The 20,937-nt window shown below is 43.2% G+C and overlaps 1 protein-coding gene across 1 annotated transcript; it reads right to left on the bottom strand.

Moving 5' to 3' along the window:
- Positions 1-10,961: 10,961 nt before the first annotated feature.
- Positions 10,962-19,997, bottom strand: LOC141730512 (uncharacterized). The gene is made up of 7 exons (XM_074548935.1): positions 19,954-19,997; positions 17,540-18,216; positions 13,455-14,990; positions 12,861-12,925; positions 12,180-12,243; positions 11,404-11,479; positions 10,962-11,286 (listed from the first exon to the last, which is right to left on the bottom strand). The coding sequence occupies exons 1-3, from the start codon at positions 19,995-19,997 to the stop codon at positions 14,749-14,751; spliced, it is 963 nt and encodes a 320-aa protein (XP_074405036.1). The 3' UTR covers positions 10,962-11,286; positions 11,404-11,479; positions 12,180-12,243; positions 12,861-12,925; positions 13,455-14,748.
- Between the last annotated feature and the right edge of the window lie 940 nt (positions 19,998-20,937).

The raw sequence follows: 20,937 nt of genomic DNA on the forward strand, positions 1-20,937 counted from the left end.
ACTCCAGACAGTGCCACTCACACTGAACGTTACTAAAAAAAAAAAAAAAAAAAGACAAAATTCTACCTCTACGCTAACTCAAAGAATAAACAATCCTCTGTAAAAATAACTTTAAAAACTGAACTAATTAACAAAATGGAAAACATCTCAACCGCTAAAAACTAAGAAATTAACTACCCTAGTAAAAAACTCTTTAAAAACCCACCATATAAATACCCACGTTCCCAAAAAAAACACCTGGTCAACAATACTCAAAGACATTAAAAGACAACAACAACAAATAAGAAAATGAAGAAGCCACCAACAAGAATAATCCCAAAAACCAAATAAGCCTAAATCTGCAACAAAAATATTATTCCCAACTGAATAAACCCATAGTGCCTCAAGCTATCAAAATAAAAATAACACCTAGAAACAAACACAAAGACTCAAGACAAACGTAACCATAAACAATGTCTCCCAAATTACCCGCAACCATAAAACATACACTACAATCAAACCAAGCAAATAAATAAAAGCCCTGGAAGACGATAAACACACATGCAATTCTCGAGATTAAAAACCCGCTGCTATGAACGACACGACGCTACCTCAAAAGCCCACCGAAACAAACACTACCCGCTCACGCCAATAAAAGCCACCTCAACAGAATTAAAATCCGAACCGCTGCTTCGCGCTACGACCCGTAAAAACCATTGCGCGCCTTTCTAAACATAATACCCCGGCAAAAAAAACATAGCCGACTATGAAACCCAATCCGAAACGAACCTTTATCATCCCCACCGGCACCGAGAACCGCAGCACTCAGGAAGAACCCCGTAGCCCTTAGCGTACCCCCGCTGCAAACCGAACACAGCGATGCAATCAATGCCGAAAAAGCGCCTCCGAACCGCGGCACCGCCCCAGCACTGCGAGCAGCCGAAGCCCGCGCTCGCTGCCGGCCCCGGACGGAGCGCGGCTCCCGCCAGGAGACCGGTTCCTCCGGCGGCTCCTCCGGCACGCGGGGCCGGCGCCGGCCCGGAGAGCCGCGCCCGCTGCCCCTGCCCGGCGGGGCCGGCACCGGGCCCGGGGGTGGCGGCGGCGCCCGAGCCCCGCGCCCGGAGCGGCCGGAGCGGCCGGCACCGCCCGGGCCGCCGCAGCAGCGCCCGCGCCGCCTCTGCCGCCCTTGGCCGGCCCGGCGCGGCTCCCTCGGCTCGCACCGGCGCGGCTCCGCCACCGCCGCCCTTGGCCGGCCCGGCCGCGCCAAATCCCCCGTGCGCCCCGGCAGCTGCCCGGGCCGTGCCAGCGCCGCTCCCGAGCGGCAACGTTCCGGCCCGGGCCGCGGGCACCACAAGCGCCCTCCCATGCAGCGGCACGGCCCCATTGCAGCCCTGCAAACGCTGCCACAGCTGCAGCTTCCCGCAACCGAACCCCGAAACTGACGCCGCAGGCGGGGCTCGCCTCCCTTCAACAAGGGCAAAGAAGTGTCCTCTCCCCTTCACGTTCGTCCCCTACGAGAGCACAAAAGAAGGGGCGCTCCTCAATGAAAGCCTTCGACTGATGGCAAAGGGCCATTTCCACCTCCATTCAAACCCTTGAAAAGGAGGGACACCGCGGCTGCCCCCTCCATTTCAACCCTAGGGTGATGAAAATGGGGCGGCTGCCTTCAAACCAAACCCATAACACCACAAGAATACTTTTCCCATTCCCCTTCAAATAAAACGCAGGGATTCCCTGTCACCCCCGGGATACCCCCAACAGCCTGGAAAAGGCAGCTTTTCCTGCAATCAACGCCCTTAAAACCACAAGTGAAGAGGGATCCCCTCAGTTCAAACGCAGACAATAAAAGAAGAGGAGCTGCTTCCTTCTCCTTAATCCCTTTCGTCCTCATAAGCTCCATTTCTGCTCCTGGGGAAGCGGGGAGGGACTGGCAAGATGAAATTGCAAAGGGGAAGGACAAAATTCCCCGCTCCAAACCCACACGGGCTCACCTGTTCGGCTGCTGCTCCCCGGCACAAAGATTCGTCCCTCGGCACCTCCTTTAAGCGATGCTTGGACGTATCCAAGCGCGAATCCGGGTGTTTCCACCGACCCTGGGAGAAGCTCTCGCAGTCCTTCCGTGAGACAGCGCCGGGAGCGCCCCATAAAGCCCTCCACTCAGCAGCTCCGTGCAAAAATGTACAGAGGCAAACTCTCCCCCCGTTAAAACCGCCTCGCCCCGGCAAGAGCCACTCCCTCATCATCCTCACAGCTCACACCTGGGCTGCTCCGAGCCCTCATCATCCTCACACTCACACCTGGGCTGCTCCGAGCCCCCCATCATCCTCACACTCACACCTGGGCTGCTCCGAGCCCCCCATCATCCTCACACTCACACCTGGGCTGCTCCGAGCCCCCCATCATCCTCACACTCACACCTGGGCTGCTCCGAGCCCCCCATCATCCTCACACTCACACCTGGGCTGCTCCGAGCCCCCCATCATCCTCACAGCTCACACCTGGGCTGCTCCGAGCCCCCCATCATCCTCACACTCACACCTGGGCTGCTCCGAGCCCCCATCATCTATTTGTCACATTTATATTCGCTTTTAGATTTAGAATTTATATTACTGTATAATATTTACTATATTGTATATTACATCTCTTCATGTTACTTACATAGATTTCTATTTCTATTTCTTTTTAAATTCATAGTTTAGTATTACAACTTTAGATTTTTATTACATATTTCTCTATGCCGATTTAGATTTCTATAGTACTTATATTATTTAAAATAAAACCCCTGCCTCTAAGGAAAGAAAAACCAAAGACACCCCTTTATTTAAACCACACTTAAAATTTAAAAAATAATTTTGTTTGTCGTAATTCTATTCACATTTACATTTGTAATTTTCATTTATTATATTTATAGATATCTTATAGATTGGAGAGAATACCTTTTTATACAATAATAGATATATTCTTTTTACACAACATATTTCTTTTACTTATATTTACGTATATTAAATATTTCTCGATATCGATATATATAGGATATAATTGGATTTCTATTTTTATACCTTTTATGAAATCTCCAGCCTATACCCCAATAAAAGCCAAACAATCCCCAATTTATTTAAACTAGATTTAAACATCAATCCTGTCACGGCTGCATTGCACAGCAGTGCCCCGAGCTAATCTGACACTTGTTCATCTCCTGTACCTGAGACTGAACCCGCTCACCTTGATCGCACCTGGCAGAACCATTTTCGTACCTTTTCCTGGCATTGCTTGGGTTTTCTCTTGCCTTTTTTGTGGCCTCTATTGCCTCTCTTTCTTGCCTTGTTTCTTGGGGCTTTTACTCCCTTTTTCCTTGACGTTTTCTGGCATTTCTTGGGTTCTTTTCTTCGTTTCTTCTTGCCCATCTTGGGGTTTTTTTTCTGTTTGTTTCTGGGGTTTTTTTCCGGAAATTTTTATCCCCATCCTGGTTTTTTTTTGGTTTGTGGTTTTTTTTTTTTTTTTTTTTTCTGATTTTATTTCTTATTTTATTTCTTGCCCATCTTGGGGATTTTTTCTGGGTTTTTTCTTGCGCATCTCCAAGTCTGTATCCTTTTTTTTTTTTTTTTTTTTTTTTTTTCCCCTGCGTTTCTCCTTGCCCTCCTTGGTTTTTTTTCTTTGGCCTGCCTGCCTTCCTTCCTTCCTGTCCTTCTTTCTTTCTTCCTTTCAGTTCCATTCCTTATTTTCTTGTTTTCCTTTTCTTTCCTTCTTTCCCTCTATGTCTAATCTTGGTTTTCCTTTCTAGCTTTAGAATAAAAAAGCAGCACTAGAAACTTTCGGGCTACCTGGCAGTAAAAAAAAAACTGCAAAACGAAAATGATGTAAAGAAAACTATTTACTCCCTGGCAGCCTGAAATTTTCTACTGCTGTACGTGACATAGAGCTTTTATTCCTTCTTATAGAGAGTTGATATTTTATACTTACTTTATACAGCGCCCCCTGCCGTGTGATCCGGAGACCTGCAGGGAGAGCGCTGCGACGTCCTTCGGTTCTGTTTAAAGAAACTCGGCTCAATTCGGCTTGCTTCGGCTCTTGGTCTAAACTCGTTTCAGTTCGGCTCTTCGGCCCAACTCGGCACGCTTGGGCTAAACTCGGTCACACTCGGCGCATTGTCTAAATGCGGCCAGTGTCGGCTACCCTCGGCTATCGATTCCAGTCGGCTATCCTCGGCTCTTAGTGTAAACTCGGATGTTTTCGGCTACACTCGGCTCTTCGGCTCAAGTCGCCTCTGTTCGGCCACACTCGGCTCTTCGGCTCAAGTCGCCTCTGTTCGGCCACACTCGGCTCTTCGGCTCAAGTCGGCTCTGTTCGGCCACACTCGGCTCTTCGGCTCTTCCGAACAATTCGGCCCCGCTCGAAATATACCTATTTTTACATTGGAAGTATACATTTCTCTTAGGATTTTTACTTCTCTAACACTTGCAGGATTCAAAATAAAACCCCTGCGTCCACCCATACATGCCAAATACAAACCCCTTTCATTTCAACTGTATTTCATTTTTTTTTTAAATAATATTTTTCAAATTTAGATCCACATTTATATTTAAATTCTATACTGATGTGTGTTCGATTTTGCATTTCTATTTTCCGATTTATTTATAAATTTATATTCTATGTTACAACTCTTCCTATTACTTCTATTTTTTTTCGTATTTTTATTCAGATCTTTATATATTTATTATATCTTTCTGTGTGAGGATTTTTACTTCTGTAGCACTTCCATTATTTAAAATAAAACCCCTGCCTCCACCCACGTTAAAGCCAAAAAGAAAACCCTTTCTTCTCAACTGTATTTCAATATTTTTTAAAATTCTGTTTTTCAGGTCCATATTCACATTTACATTTAAAATGTATACTTACGTATGCTGTTATTTGTATTCTCCATTACATCTCTTCCTATTATCTCTATTTACTTATATTTTGTGTTTATATATATATTTATATCTTGATTGTATATCTCAATATTGAGAAATATATACCAATAACATCTACATTCATATCATTTAAAATAAAAACCCTGCCTCTAAGCCAGTAAGAATTAAAAAAACCCCAACCCTTTAGTTCAAACAATATTTAAATAGGTTTTATCCTTATGTCTGATTTTTATATTCCTATTTGCATTTATAATGTACATTAATGTATATTGCTTACTTATACATTTATCTTTATCAATCTCAATTTGTAAATAAATTTATATTCTACATTACATCTGATGCGAGCAGTTATATATTTTTATACATTGATTACATATTTCTGCGTCAAGATTTTTACTTCTGTAACACTTATTTAAAATAAAACCCCTGCCTCTACTTAAATAAAAGCCAAAAAATTCCCTTTCTTTTAAACTATACTTACCTATTTTTATATTTATATTCCCATTTATAATTTATATTGCCGTATCATGTTATTTATATTCTATACTACAACTCTTCATATTACTTACCTATATTTATAGTTCAATTTGTAGTCATAGTTTAGCAATCTCCCTTTATATATTTATTATCTATTTCTATCTTAAGATTCACATTTCTATAACACTTCTATTATTTAAAATAAAACTCCTGCCTCTAACCAAATCAAAACCAAGGACACTTCTTTATTTCAACCACATTTAAAATTTAACAAGTAACTTTATCTTTCAAAATTATAATCATATTTAGATTGATAATTTTTATTCATTATATTCATAGATATTATATATATATCTTAGGGAGAATGCCCTCTAATATAAGCATAGATAGAAAATTTCTGTATTGTATATTTCTTTTACTTGGATTTATTTAATATCAATATTTATAGATATTTGTATTTCCCTATATATTTGTATCTGAATTTTTATTTTTTTCTATTTATATGATTTATTAATAAAAACAGGTCTACAACCTAATAAAACCCCCAATTTAACTATATTTAAGTATTTTTATATTTACAATCTATATTTATATATCTTTGTGCATATATATAATAGACTATCATTTATCTATATGATATCTCACAATTCTATACCATGAATTATAGTTTTATATATGTATCTGTTCTCAATATTTATGTTTACCACTCTAATGTAATATTTCTTTTTAAATGTATATTTATCTCTATTTTCATCTCTATATTAAACCATATAAATAAGCCACAACAATACCGTACCTTTGTCAGCACCGGCACGCAGCACACGCTCATCCCATCGCAGCACATCAAAACAAAACCTATTTTTATCACTAACGGAACAAACATCCCACAACATTGAACCCTCATAAACACTCAAATAAACCTAACCCAAAATAAATTTTAAATCCCACTTCAACTAGCCCAAAACCTGCGCACATGCTCATCATAAACGTCCTCCTAAACCAGTATCTCAAAAACCCCAAAAACCTCAAATACACCTTGAAAATGACACAACTGCTAAGAAAAACAAACACCCACTAAAAATTAAATCAAACCAACTCACTAGACTCAAAACTGTACAACTGACCCTAAACAGTACTAAAAGAAGCCCCCAAAGCTCTACCTTTATGCTAATGCACAAATAAAAACCAATAATCTAGAAAACTTAATTTAAAATTAAAAGAAAACTAATTCAAAGCATAAAAATAAAAAATCTAAACTGTTAAAATACTAAAAAATATCACTACCCAAATTAAAAAACATATTGCCTATAAAAACCCACCACGTGAATACCCCTGGCACCAAAAATAAAACTAAAAAAACCTATCGAACCAGAAAGAAAACGGAACTTAGGAAAACCAAAACCATAACGTTCAAGTACTCACACCACATCCCTTACCGGACAGCAACTATAAACCACATCAAACCATACAATCAATTCTAAAAACCACCTTAAAACCACTACATTGAAAAACCTTTCAAAAATTAAACACTGCATTTAACAAAAGCTATCGAATAAATTCACACCCACAAACTCTGGCAGCCCACCTGGCCCAACCAAAGCTGGATGTTTATGCATACAGTAAACAAAGCCAAAACCCCAGTAATACCTATCACAAGTCTGTGAAAGAAACCTATTGAAATCAATCCTGCCTCAAATACAAACCAACCCATCCAGAAAGTTAGTTCACTCAAAAAACAACTTACACTGAGTTAATAATACCAAGAAATAAAACAACACACCATATACCACCAATGAATATAATAGTCAAGTAAAGAAAAACTACTTTTTTTTTTTTCTTTTTGTTTTCTAAACTAACTTCTTTTATTAGCTAGAACAAAAGATTTTGCCAGGACTGTAACAACAACTTCTTCTCCTCCTTCTCCTTCTGAAATGTCCCTTTCCCAAATTCCTTACAACTTCTGAGTTTACATCCAAGCAAAAAGCGAAATTCGTGCACTTGTGCGTTCGATGCTCCTGTCAGATTCTCTGTTTCCCTCCACATCTTCTTACACTTTCAGTCTTCACCCTGTGCTGCCGTGATGAGTTTGACGGAAGAATTGGTAAACGTTAAGAGAGGCTTTCCCTGCCTCCCTCCCCAGCGCTGGTTTACTTAGTGCATTTCATTCAATCCCAAGCCGGCAATGATACACGCTCACCTCAAGGCTCATGTTATGAACAAAAATTCAGTTAATATTTTTTTTGTGAGACGGAGTTGCAGGGACGCCATCAGGTCGGTCTCTGCCAGGATACTTAGTGCTTTGTTATTGTAATACCGGGTCGTTGAGGCTTATCTCTTCTTTTGTATTAGTAAAAAGCCTGGCTGTGTGCGGTGGACCCTTCCCCCGAGGCTGTGCTCTCTTACAACATAGGGAAGACACCTGAGAGGGTGGGGGGGGGGTTATGCAAAGTGACTCCAAAGTCCAGAATGCTTTGTGGGACCCCGACTCGAAATGCAACGAGAAAACCCCAAAAACAACGAGCCAATTACGAATTGAGAGACTAAGGTGATGTCTGGATGTGAGGAGCCAAGTGCTGAGCCTGCAGAGATGCGGAGCCCCTCTCGCCCTGACCATGGGAGTCGTCCCCAGCGCTGAGACTGAGGGGACCGCACTGACAACGCAACATCTAAAAGGGACATCAAGCCCTAAAAAGCTCCCACGAGGACTGGATCCCCCGGCTCTGCCCCTAGTGGGGCTCATTAGGCGGTGACCGCACTCGCGCTAATTAGCGCGCACGAGAGCAGCGGGCTCGGTTCGCCTGAGCTCGGCTCCGTTCAGGCAGCCTCGCAAGCCTGGCCTCGGTTCGCTCGAGGCCGTCAGGTTCGGCCGGTCTCGCCTTGCTTCGGCTGAGCTCGTTCCATTCGGCCGAAGGAGGCGCCGTTCGCTCGTGTTTTTACAAATATCTTTCTCTATAGATTGTATATTTCTATATTAAGATTTATACTTCTATAATACTTCCATTATTCCAAATAAAAACCCCGTCTCTAACCAAATAAATACAAAAAACAACCTTCTTTTAAACGAGATTGAAATATTTTTATACTTAGTATAATTATATTCCCATTCATATTTATAGTTTCTTTTGATGCAGTGTACTAATTATATATAATATGTGTAAAGTTCTAGAAATGTATTTAATTATTTATGTGTCATATCTACTGCTACAACTAACTTTATATATATATCTGTATTTATTTATGATATATTCCTGTACTTAGATTTCTACATTTATATTGTTTGTATTTATAATTTTTATAATCAAAACCCTGCCTATTGACAAATAAAAACAACCTGCTTTATTTAGCTATTTAAAAAAATATTTTCATGATTATAATTTTCATGTTTATATTTATAATTTATTCTAGATTACATGAGAACACACCTGCTCCTGCACCCCAGTGGGGCTTCCTCTCCTGGGGACCTTGGGGTGCCCCAATGGCATCAGAGCCCCGAGTCTTCACCCCCCTCTCCTCTATTGAGAAACTACACAGGAACTTTTTTCTGGAAACAAAGACATTACCTAAATCCTCTCCCCGTGTCCCAGACAGATAGATGTTCAGTTATTAGTTGGCTGGGCAGCAGTTTCTTAAATAGAATGATAAACAAGATGTGAACTTTTTAGCTACAAGCAAATAGGCAAATCTGAACAAGGTACCGATGGCCAGCCACCGAAGTTATTTTGAAGCAATTTTTTAAACAATAAAATACTGCTACCACAAAAATAAAGCAAAAAGCTAACTACTGGCTAAGAAAAAATTAACTTTTGACAACAACAACATTCCAACCACACAGGCTTTTTTCCCAATATCATACCTTATAACTACCTCTCTTGGGAATTCTCATCATGTATCCCAAAAGGAATAAATACCTTAGAGCGTCCTAAAGCAAAAAGTAGCACACATGAGCTCCTCACACTCCTGGCAGTGCACTGAGCTCCTCACACTCCAGCGCAGCGTGCACTGAGTCTGCAACAAATTCTGCTCAGTGAGGGTCTGCAAACAAAGGTTCAACTGATGAATTGAACTGATTTTATAGGGATGTTTTCTAAGCACAGAAGCACAAAAAAGAACAAGCAGTAATAATTCTTAAATAAATCTGCAAGTTTTATTTAGCATATATGCGAGTGATTTCCAACCTGTGGCTTCTCACTTTGATTGGTCTGTAGGTTCAGGAAGATGACAATGCACACTCTGCCTTCCCTGAGCCCCCACGGCAGCTGAGCGCTGCTCCGTGTGCTCAGATCGTCAGGAGCTGGATTACACGTACCCGGACGGACTGCAACTGCTCTGCTGCAGATTCAGGAGACGACGGCAGAGAGGGGCTGGCCGAGGCGTCGTCCGAATTCCATTTCTGTGTGACGAGAAGCGGTTTGTTCCCAACAGCTGCAACATCCCCGGCTCGCTTCCGTGGTGAGTACCGATGGCGCGCAAATGGCAGCCCGAGGAAATCGTGTTCTGGGCTCTAAGTGGCTGGGACAGGGTCTGATTTTTTGTTTTGTATCTGTATGACGATTAGTACGACAGGGCTCTGAGGGATGACATGGCAACACAGAATTAAAAACTCCTCGATAGGATTACATTGACTTCTAGGAAAAGACAAAAGCCTATCACCCTTCTGAAATCTACTTTTAATCCAAAGCACGGGGATTGTCACTATACTGCACCTTCCAGCTTTTCAAAGCAGCTTACTTCTGAAGACCAGGAAACATTGATTTCTACAGAAACAATGGGCAACCACCAGACTAATTTAAGCACTACTCTTTAATAGGGGATCTGCCAGCGTGCCAGTCCAGCTTCAAGTGCACTTTATTTCAGTCTAACATCCCCACAAAATTCTTCTCACATCTTCCAACCCTGAAATCTTATTTTTCCCTAAGGCTTCTCATCATTAGCAATTTCCAAGTAACATGGTATTTTTACAACATTCAAAAATGTCATGCTGGACTGTGCTAGAGAGTAATCTGCAAATATAAGCTTAGCAAAGATTGAATTGACTTGTCCAGAGAAAAAACCTACAAGTGAACACCCACACCTGCCTACAAAGAGCTGACAAGCCCCTGGCAGCTACCAGCATCAAAGCACAGTGGATGTTTCTAACAGAGGGTAAGGATAACCATACCACCTTTTGTTCTCTCCAGCTTGTTTTCCCTGCAGTCATATTTTGCTTCTTAGGATTGTTTTAGTCTCTGTATCTTTTTGGACAGCACCGAGCCTGACGACAAGGACACGAGAGTCTTTCCCTGCCGTAGGGAGAGAACCAGGAAAACAGTTAAAAAAAGAACAGGGTAGTTTGAAATTCATACTTCCAGTGAGAAGCAGCGCCTAACAAACAGAACAAAAGCAAACAAAGCACGATAGCTCCCTGGGGACAGAAGACTTATAAACCCTCCAGGATTTACGACCAACCCCTTCAGGACAGCAGCCAAGTGTCCCATGAGGTGGTGCTGCACCAAAGAACCACCTGACAGGTTCCAAAGAGTCAAATGCACAATATTTTGCAAAGCCGTAAAATCTTGCAAAATAACAAAAATACGATAGATATAAACTACGGGGCAAGAGTACAAGTGTTCGCTTTAAGAGCTGGAACCATCCAGGTGAGCACCTGATAACTGGATCCTCACCAGAGTTTGAACCCTTCGGTACACAGAAGGGTTTTCCCCAGAAATTTCACAGACTGAGTTTTGATAGAAGCACACTTGCCAGATCCTCAGAAGCATCACCCATTCTCCAGGTGTCTGCAGAGAACTGCAAATGGCTCTCACGTAGTTTGAGCTAGTTCTCCAAGGTCTCAGGGTGAGTTTCACCAGATGCAACCAAATCGGGCGACTCCCAGTGGGACAGAAGGAACCCAAAGTTTGGGTAAGCAGAGCTGCAGCAAATACTGAGGAAACAAACATAACAGCGTAAAAAATAATAAACCATCCTTTTTTTTTCTCTTGCTTTTGTTTTTTTCTTATTCAGATCAGCATAGCAATTAAAGAGAAGGTGAAAAACTCACCATTACTGAACATTTCATCATCTGTAAGCCGAGCATCCTTAGCGTAGAGGACTCCAAAGTTAAAATTCACCGATCCCTGGGAAATAAAACCAAATATTGTATGATAAACAGTCAAACAGCAGACATAAAAATTTGTTTCCTCTAAGGACTTTCAGGTATGTATGTATCTTTGCATACATCCTACACATTAGAACATACACTTTATACCATCACCTAATACATAATATTTTACCTTTAAATTTTGATAGTATAGCATGAATTTTTAACTTAAATTGGCGATCTATTATTATTAAGTTGGTACTGAAAGTTATTTCTGCTGTCACGTTCAAAAAAACATTATTTTTTTTTTACTGTAATGAGCAATGGATTTCAAAGTCATCACAAGCCCATCAAAATACAAAGCTGTATTCACTGGGCGGGTCTGTGAGCTAGAAGTAGTTAGGCTTGTACTTCCCTCTTGTTCTTCCAGAACCGATAAATCCTGTCAACAAAACCAGGATCTTTAGCCCACTGCTGTGAAAGATTCTACAAGGATGATGGTTGGATTTGTGTTTACAAGTTTTGATTTGAAATGGCCAGTTCAATGGATAAAGACAGTTTAAGTAGTATTACGTTACTATTATTATTATTATTTCTATTATTATTTTTACTATTACCACTACTATTATTATCACCTGCTACTGGAAGAAACAAACCAGTCGTACCTATACTTAATTACTTTTATTTCCAGAAAATAATAAAGAAAAGGAACCAAACCAAAAAAAGTCACTTCCTACCTTTTATATCAAGGGATGAAAAACTTCTCTTGGGCTCTTCTCCAATTTATCAAGACTCATAGCACTGAAAGGCAAACAAAACAGTGCTTTATAGAAGGGCAAGTGCACATTTCAAGGCTGAACCACCAACCGATTGCAGTGACAGCAGTTACAACATGAATCGTTCCGAGAGCCTCTGTTAAATGCAATGTTCTGTGGAACTGCCTTTTCTTTCCCAAAATACTAACTTCCAACACTTCCTAAACGTATTTTGTATTTTAAAACAACAGAAGTTAGTGAGACACTGTGTGGAGGTCAGGTTTAAATTTATTTCCTTCTAAAGCACAGAGCTCTGTTCCATCACCCTTCACTTCGGCTCTGCACTGAATCACGGTGAGCATTTGAGGAGTGCTCAATAACCAATTCTATTTCTCTCTTTTTCTAGTTCTCTCTATTCCTGAATAATTAAAGACAAGTCCAATGAAAAATGACAAGTTCAGCATCAAAGTCACACTTTTTCCCTTTGTCTTGTCAAGAACAGGCTCTAAATCCACTTAGTGCTGCCTGCAACGATTAAGACGTGGAAAACCATTTTTACATGTTTTATAGGTTTATCATAAAAGCCACGGAACGCAAGCTCTGAATTACAGGAAAAGGTACACAGTCAAATATCTAAAGGATCACTTATTTGTAAATGCATACCTTGACAGAGATCGCACTGAGAACGTTTCTGTGGGACTCTAAGGGAGACATATTTTCTGAGTACCCTGTAAACAAGAAAAGCTAGGATATATTACAGGACATACCCACTTTTTCTACATATTCAAATAGGATTTTTAATAAAAACAACTCAGTTGAAAAAGAAAGAAGAAAACCAAGGTCATTTTACTCAGCTATATTTACTCCCGATTTAGAGAAAAAAAAAAAAGTCACGGGTGCTGCAAAGAAAAAAAAAAGTGAACCATAAACGCCTACAGTACAATTTTAAAACAAGTGCTTGGATAAAAGAATCTCATGGAACGTGAAGTAGAAAAAAAGTGAAACCACTATCAGACCTGCCTATTTTCTCACCTTGGTACAAGAAAATCCTAAAAGCAGTATAAAGTCACTGCCTAAAACCGGTCATGGGATGTAACCAAGAACAATTTAGGCATTTGCTAATCTAGACAGAAAGCTTTTCTGGATGCTAGTGTCAAATCACAAGTTTTGTCTTTCAGAAGCCCGACAATGCTGGAAAGCACTTTCCCTGGGGCTCGGGAGGGCAGGGGCAGAAGGGGATGAGTTTGCAGATCGCACCTGTGCCATCGGAAGGATACAGCCCGCCTGCTCCCTGCGCTGGGCATTCTCCCGGCCATCTCTGGCTTTACCGCTCAGCGCCGCTCCATCCGTTTGCATGGCAGAAAGAGCCTCGAGCACTAGCGCAGGCAGCAGCCCAGTCATTCCGGCGATATCGCAGCGCCCTCTGCTCGCAACGCCCAACACGCGGCGGAGCCGCCTCCGCCCGCAGCACCGGCAGCAGCCCGAGGGAGACGGCTGCAGCTCGGGGGCTGCTGCGCCTCCGCCAGCCTGAGGGCAGCCGCCCCACCGGGACCGCGGGAGCGCCCGGCGCCGCTCGCCCGGGGCGGCTCCTGCAGCTCCCGGCCCGCGGCAGCAAAGCACCGCCTCGCCCTCCGCCATCGCTACCGCTGAGTAAGGCCGAAGAACCGGGCCGACGCTCCTTCCGCGCTGCTCAGCTCCGTGCGGGCGGCCAGACGGAGCACAGGGGCCGGGAGCTGCCCGCGCACAGCCCCGCGCGGGCCGCCTGGCACGCCAGCCACTCATGCGCCGCGTCAGCCGTTGCGTCACACGCCTCGCCGGCAGCAGGGCATGCCGGGAGTTGTAGTCTCGGGCTGACAGCCACTGCTCCGTCCTCCGCCACCGGGAGCTGCAGTCCCTCCCGGGCATCAAACGGGTCCTTCGCCCCAGGGCGGGGAAGGACCTGAGGCAGCAACGCTCCTCCCGAATGCCCTCTCTTTTTCGCTCCAACTCTTTTTTCCTTTTTCACTTTGCTTTTCACCCCTTCCCTTCCCTCTTGTGGTCCTGATTTCCTTTCCTTCCCTTCCCTTTTTTCTATTTATGATCTTGGTTTTCCTTTCTAGCTTTAGAATAAAAAAGCAGCACTAGAAACTTTCGGGCTACCTGGCAGTAAAAAAAACCTCCAAAACGAAAATGATTTAAAGAAAAATATTTATTCCCTGGGAGCCTGAAATTTTCTACTGCTGCACGTGACATAGAGCTTTTATTCCTTCTTATAGAGAGTTGATATTTTATACTTACTTTATACAGCGCCCCCTGCCGTGTGATCCGGAGACCTGCAGGGAGAGCGCTGCGGCGTCCTTCGGTTCTGTTTAAAGAAACTCGGCTCAATTCGGCTTGGTTCGGCTCTTGGTCTAAACTTGTTTCAGTTCGGCTCTTCGGCCGAACTCGGCACGGTGCGGCTAAACTCGGTCATATTCAGCACATTCTCTAAATGCGGCCAGTGTCGGCTCCACTCGGCTTTTGGTTCCAGTCGGCTATCATCGGCTCTTGGTGTAAACTCGGCTGTTTTCGGCTACACTCGCCTCTTCGGGTAAACTCGGCTGTTTTCGGCCACACTCGGCTCTTCGGGTAAACTCGGCTGTTTTCGGCTACACTCGGCTCTTCGGGTAAACTCGGCTGTTTTCGGCCACACTCGGCTCTTCGGGTTAACTCGGCTGTTTTCGGCCACACTCGGCTCTTCGGGTAAACTCGGCTGTTTTCGGCCACACTCGGCTCTTCGGCTCGAGTCGGGATTTTTCGGCCATCCTCGGCTCGCTGAGGGCGGGAGAGCGGGCATGAGAGGACCCCGGCGCACAGAGGGAAGATTTATACAGATGCCTGTCACAAACCCGCAGAAATACGCCCGCCCGCGGCGACGCTGAGCCCACAGCATGTATCGGATACGCTTCAAACGCCACAAAAAAATCCGTCGGGGCCGCCATGACGTCGGTATTCCATGCAGGCAGTTCACTTACACCCACCGGGGTCCTCCACTTCCCCGCCATCTCGAGAAGGTCAACGAAAAGTCCGAGACACCCGCGACACGCCACTCCCAGCATGGCGGCCTCTCGCCTGCCTGCCGGCGCACGGCTGCAGTACCGCGCTCTGCCCACAAGGCGGCAGCACTGCCGCCCGCCCCAGACGGGGGCGCAGCGCGCCTCGGGGCTGCGGGCAGCGACGGCGGCAAAAAAGAACAGGGGCGACCCCAGACAAAAACTGCTCTGAAATAAATGCCAAAAACCTGCCTCCTATCGAGCAAGAGTCAAACAAGCCCCCTTGATTTAAAGCCATGTTTAAATAAAAGTTTTATTTCTATTTTTCATATTTATAGTCACACGCATATTTATAGTGAACATTGATGTAGCATGTAATTTATACAATATATTCTGTCTATTCCTATTGTTTATATGTATTTCTCTGTGTTTTTATAAATATCTTTCTCTATTAATTGTATAGTTCTTATATAGTTCTTCTATAGCTTAAAACTACATTTCTAAAATACTTTTATTATTTAAAAAAAAATCCAATTCTAACTAAATAAATACCAGAAAACCCTTCTTTTAAACTATACTGAAATATTGTTATATTTAGAGCTTGCATGACTATATACACATTTATATTTCTAGTTTATATTGATGCATTATTTTTAAAATATATATAATATGTATCCTGTTCAAATAATAGAGATAAATTATTTTTTAAATTACGTATCATACCTACTGCTAAACCTTGTTTTTTCCTTTATTTTTAATTTTTATATTAATCTTTAGCTATTAATGATATATTTATATACTTAGACTTCTACCTTTATATTATTTGTATTTATAATTTTTATACTAAAACCCCTGCTTTTGCCAAATGAAAAACAAAACCATCCTTTATTTTCAACTACTTGAAAAATACTTTTATAATTATAATTATCATATCTATCATTTGTTTTATAAGTATAGTACATCAATTGATATATCTATTTTATATCTATTTTCTATAATATACTAAAAAAGATATATACAGTATTACTTGTATTATGCGTAGTATCAATTGATGTTATTTTATATTTACAATTATTTAAAAATTTTATGTATACCTGCATATATTTGAAACACATCTCTATATTTATATTTGAGTTGGGTTGTGTCTATATTTATATTCTCTATCTACATATCTATAAATACACACAATACTCTAATTTAAAAAGATAATATCTTATTGTAACATATAATAACTTATGTTACAAGTAAAATTTTAAAAAAAGATCAAATATATAAAAACAAGAGAGGTTTATTCCCATTTCCACACATCTGTTTTGTTTAAATGTAGTTATAATATTACATTAGAAATCCAATTCCTAAATAAAATTACAATACAAAGAGCATTGAATTGCCAGCAATATCTTCGAAAAACATCAAGATACCTCCAACAGCCAAAAATCTGCCAGCCAAAAAACCACAAAACACTCTTTTCAATAACAAATTCTCATCATATCAGAAAAATGGAACCAAGATAAAAGAAAACCCTGTAGAAACACGCACCGCAAATTACAACAACTACTAAAAAAATAAAATCAAACCAACCTACTAAACCCCAAACAGTGCCACTGACCCAGAAGGTTACTTAAAAAAAATAAACAAAATTCTACCTCTACACTAACTCAAAGAATAACCAATCCTCTGTAAAAATAACAGCCGAACTACTTAACGAAATAGAAAAAATCTCAAGGACTAAAAACTAAGAAAACAACTACTCAATACTACTTGAAAAGATCCACCATATAAATACCCAGATTCCCAAAAAAAAACCGATGAACAACAATCAAATACATGAAAGAACAACAACAACAACAAAAAAAAAAAACCGACAACAAAAAAAGCCCCAAAACCGAATAAACTTTCATTTTCAACAAAAATATTATTCCCAACGGAATAAACCCATAGTGCCTCAAGATATCAAAATAAAAATAACACCTAGAAACAAACACAAAGACTCAAGACAAACGTAACCATAAACAATGTCTCCCAAATTACCCGCAACCATAAAGCATACACTACAATCAAACCAACCAAATAAATAAAAGCCCTGGAAGACGATAAACACACATGCAATTCTCGAGATTAAAAACCCGCTGCTATGAACGACACGACGCTACCTCAAAAGCCCACCGAAACAAACACTACCCGCTCACGCCAATAAAAGCCACCTCAACAGAATTAAAATCCGAACCGCTGCTTCGCGCTACGACCCGTAAAAACCATTGCGCGCCTTTCTAAACATAATACCCCGGCAAAAAAACCATATCCGACTACGAAACCCAATCCGAAACGAACCTTTATCATCCCCACCGGCACCGAGAACCGCAGCACTCAGGAAGAACCCCGTAGCCCTTAGCGTACCCCCGCTGCAAACCGAACACAGCGATGCAATCAATGCCGAAAAAGCGCCTCCGAACCGCGGCACCGCCCCAGCACTGCGAGCAGCCGAAGCCCGCGCTCGCTGCCGGCCCCGGACGGAGCGCGGCTCCCGCCAGGAGAGCGGCTCCTCCGGCGGCTCCTCCGGCACGCGGGGCCGGCGCCGGCCCGGAGAGCCGCGCCCGCTGCCCCTGCCCGGCGGGGCCGGCACCGGGCCCGGGGGTGGCGGCGGCGCCCGAGCCCCGCGCCCGGAGCGGCCGGAGCGGCCGGCACCGCCCGGGCCGCCGCAGCAGCGCCCGCGCCGCCTCTGCCGCCCTTGGCCGGCCCGGCGCGGGTCCCCTCGGCTCGCACCGGCGCGGCTCCGCCACCGCCGCCCTTGGCCGGCCCGGCCGCGCCAAATCCCCCGTGCGCCCCGGCAGCTGCCCGGGCCGTGCCAGCGCCGCTCCCGAGCGGCAACGTTCCGGCCCGGGCCGCGGCCACCACAAGCGCCCTCCGATGCAGCGGCACGGCCCCCTTGCAGCCCTGCAAACGCTGCCACAGCTGCAGCTTCCCGCAACCGAACCCCGAAACTGACGCCGCAGGCGGGGCTCGCCTCCCTTCAACAAGGGCAAAGAAGTGTCCTCTCCCCTTCACGTTCGTCCCCTACGAGAGCACAAAAGAAGGGGCGCTCCTCAATGAAAGCCTTCGACTGATGGCAAAGGGCCATTTCCACCTCCATTCAAACCCTTGAAAAGGAGGGACACCGCGGCTGCCCCCTCCATTTCAACCCTAGGGTGATGAAAATGGGGTGGCTGCCTTCAAACCAAACCCATAACACCACAAGAATACTTTTCCCATTCCCCTTCAAATAAAACGCAGGGATTCCCTGTCACCCCCGGGATACCCCCAACAGCCTGGAAAAGGCAGCTTTTCCTGCAATCAACGCCCTTAAAACCACAAGTGAAGAGGGATCCCCTCAGTTCAAACGCAGACAATAAAAGAAGAGGAGCTGCTTCCTTCTCCTTAATCCCTTTCGTCCTCATAAGCTCCATTTCTGCTCCTGGGGAAGCGGGGAGGGACTGGCAAGATGAAATTGCAAAGGGGAAGGACAAAATTCCCCGCTCCAAACCCACACGGGCTCACCTGTTCGGCTGCTGCTCCCCGGCACAAAGATTCGTCCCTCGGCACCTCCTTTAAGCGATGCTTGGACGTATCCAAGCGCGAATCCGGGTGTTTCCACCGACCCTGGGAGAAGCTCTCGCAGTCCTTCCGTGAGACAGCGCCGGGAGCGCCCCATAAAGCCCTCCACTCAGCAGCTCCGTGCAAAAATGTACAGAGGCAAACTCTCCCCCCGTTAAAACCGCCTCGCCCCGGCAAGAGCCACTCCCTCATCATCCTCACAGCTCACACCTGGGCTGCTCCGAGCCCTCATCATCCTCACACTCACACCTGGGCTGCTCCGAGCCCCCCATCATCCTCACACTCACACCTGGGCTGCTCCGAGCCCCCCATCATCCTCACACTCACACCTGGGCTGCTCCGAGCCCCCCATCATCCTCACACTCACACCTGGGCTGCTCCGAGCCCCCCATCATCCTCACACTCACACCTGGGCTGCTCCGAGCCCCCCATCATCCTCACAGCTCACACCTGGGCTGCTCCGAGCCCCCCATCATCCTCACACTCACACCTGGGCTGCTCCGAGCCCCCATCATCTATTTGTCACATTTATATTCGCTTTTAGATTTAGAATTTATATTACTGTATAATATTTACTATATTGTATATTACATCTCTTCATGTTACTTACATAGATTTCTATTTCTATTTCTTTTTAAATTCATAGTTTAGTATTACAACTTTAGATTTTTATTACATATTTCTCTATGCCGATTTAGATTTCTATAGTACTTATATTATTTAAAATAAAACCCCTGCCTCTAAGGAAAGAAAAACCAAAGACACCCCTTTATTTAAACCACACTTAAAATTTAAAAAATAATTTTGTTTGTCGTAATTCTATTCACATTTACATTTGTAATTTTCATTTATTATATTTATAGATATCTTATAGATTGGAGAGAATACCTTTTTATACAATAATAGATATATTCTTTTTACACAACATATTTCTTTTACTTATATTTACGTATATTAAATATTTCTCGATATCGATATATATAGGATATAATTGGATTTCTATTTTTATACCTTTTATGAAATCTCCAGCCTATACCCCAATAAAAGCCAAACAATCCCCAATTTATTTAAACTAGATTTAAACATCAATCCTGTCACGGCTGCATTGCACAGCAGTGCCCCGAGCTAATCTGACACTTGTTCATCTCCTGTACCTGAGACTGAACCCGCTCACCTTGATCGCACCTGGCAGAACCATTTTCGTACCTTTTCCTGGCATTGCTTGGGTTTTCTCTTGCCTTTTTTGTGGCCTCTATTGCCTCTCTTTCTTGCCTTGTTTCTTGGGGCTTTTACTCCCTTTTTCCTTGACGTTTTCTGGCATTTCTTGGGTTCTTTTCTTCGTTTCTTCTTGCCCATCTTGGGGTTTTTTTTCTGTTTGTTTCTGGGGTTTTTTTCCGGAAATTTTTATCCCCATCCTGGTTTTTTTTTGGTTTGTGGTTTTTTTTTTTTTTTTTTTTTCTGATTTTATTTCTTATTTTATTTCTTGCCCATCTTGGGGATTTTTTCTGGGTTTTTTCTTGCGCATCTCCAAGTCTGTATCCTTTTTTTTTTTTTTTTTTTTTTTTTTTCCCCTGCGTTTCTCCTTGCCCTCCTTGGTTTTTTTTCTTTGGCCTGCCTGCCTTCCTTCCTTCCTGTCCTTCTTTCTTTCTTCCTTTCAGTTCCATTCCTTATTTTCTTGTTTTCCTTTTCTTTCCTTCTTTCCCTCTATGTCTAATCTTGGTTTTCCTTTCTAGCTTTAGAATAAAAAAGCAGCACTAGAAACTTTCGGGCTACCTGGCAGTAAAAAAAAACTGCAAAACGAAAATGATGTAAAGAAAACTATTTACTCCCTGGCAGCCTGAAATTTTCTACTGCTGTACGTGACATAGAGCTTTTATTCCTTCTTATAGAGAGTTGATATTTTATACTTACTTTATACAGCGCCCCCTGCCGTGTGATCCGGAGACCTGCAGGGAGAGCGCTGCGACGTCCTTCGGTTCTGTTTAAAGAAACTCGGCTCAATTCGGCTTGCTTCGGCTCTTGGTCTAAACTCGTTTCAGTTCGGCTCTTCGGCCCAACTCGGCACGCTTGGGCTAAACTCGGTCACACTCGGCGCATTGTCTAAATGCGGCCAGTGTCGGCTACCCTCGGCTATCGAT

This window comes from Zonotrichia albicollis, chromosome 10, assembly GCF_047830755.1.
Source record: "Zonotrichia albicollis isolate bZonAlb1 chromosome 10, bZonAlb1.hap1, whole genome shotgun sequence".
NCBI lineage: Eukaryota > Metazoa > Chordata > Aves > Passeriformes > Passerellidae > Zonotrichia > Zonotrichia albicollis.

What these genes read in the sequence shown, in the direction of transcription:
- LOC141730512 (XM_074548935.1), bottom strand. Translation starts at nt 19,997, where the DNA reads ATGGTTCTGCCAGGTGCGATCAAGGTGAGCGGGTTCAGTCTCAG. An exon ending in GTGAGCGGGTTCAGTCTCAG is followed by an intron (nt 18,217 to 19,953) that starts GTACAGGAGATG and finishes CCCTTGTTGAAG; the next exon opens with GGAGGCGAGCCCCGCCTGCG. An exon ending in TGCCGGTGGGGATGATAAAG is followed by an intron (nt 14,991 to 17,539) that starts GTTCGTTTCGGA and finishes TCCCGCCCTCAG; the next exon opens with CGAGCCGAGGATGGCCGAAA.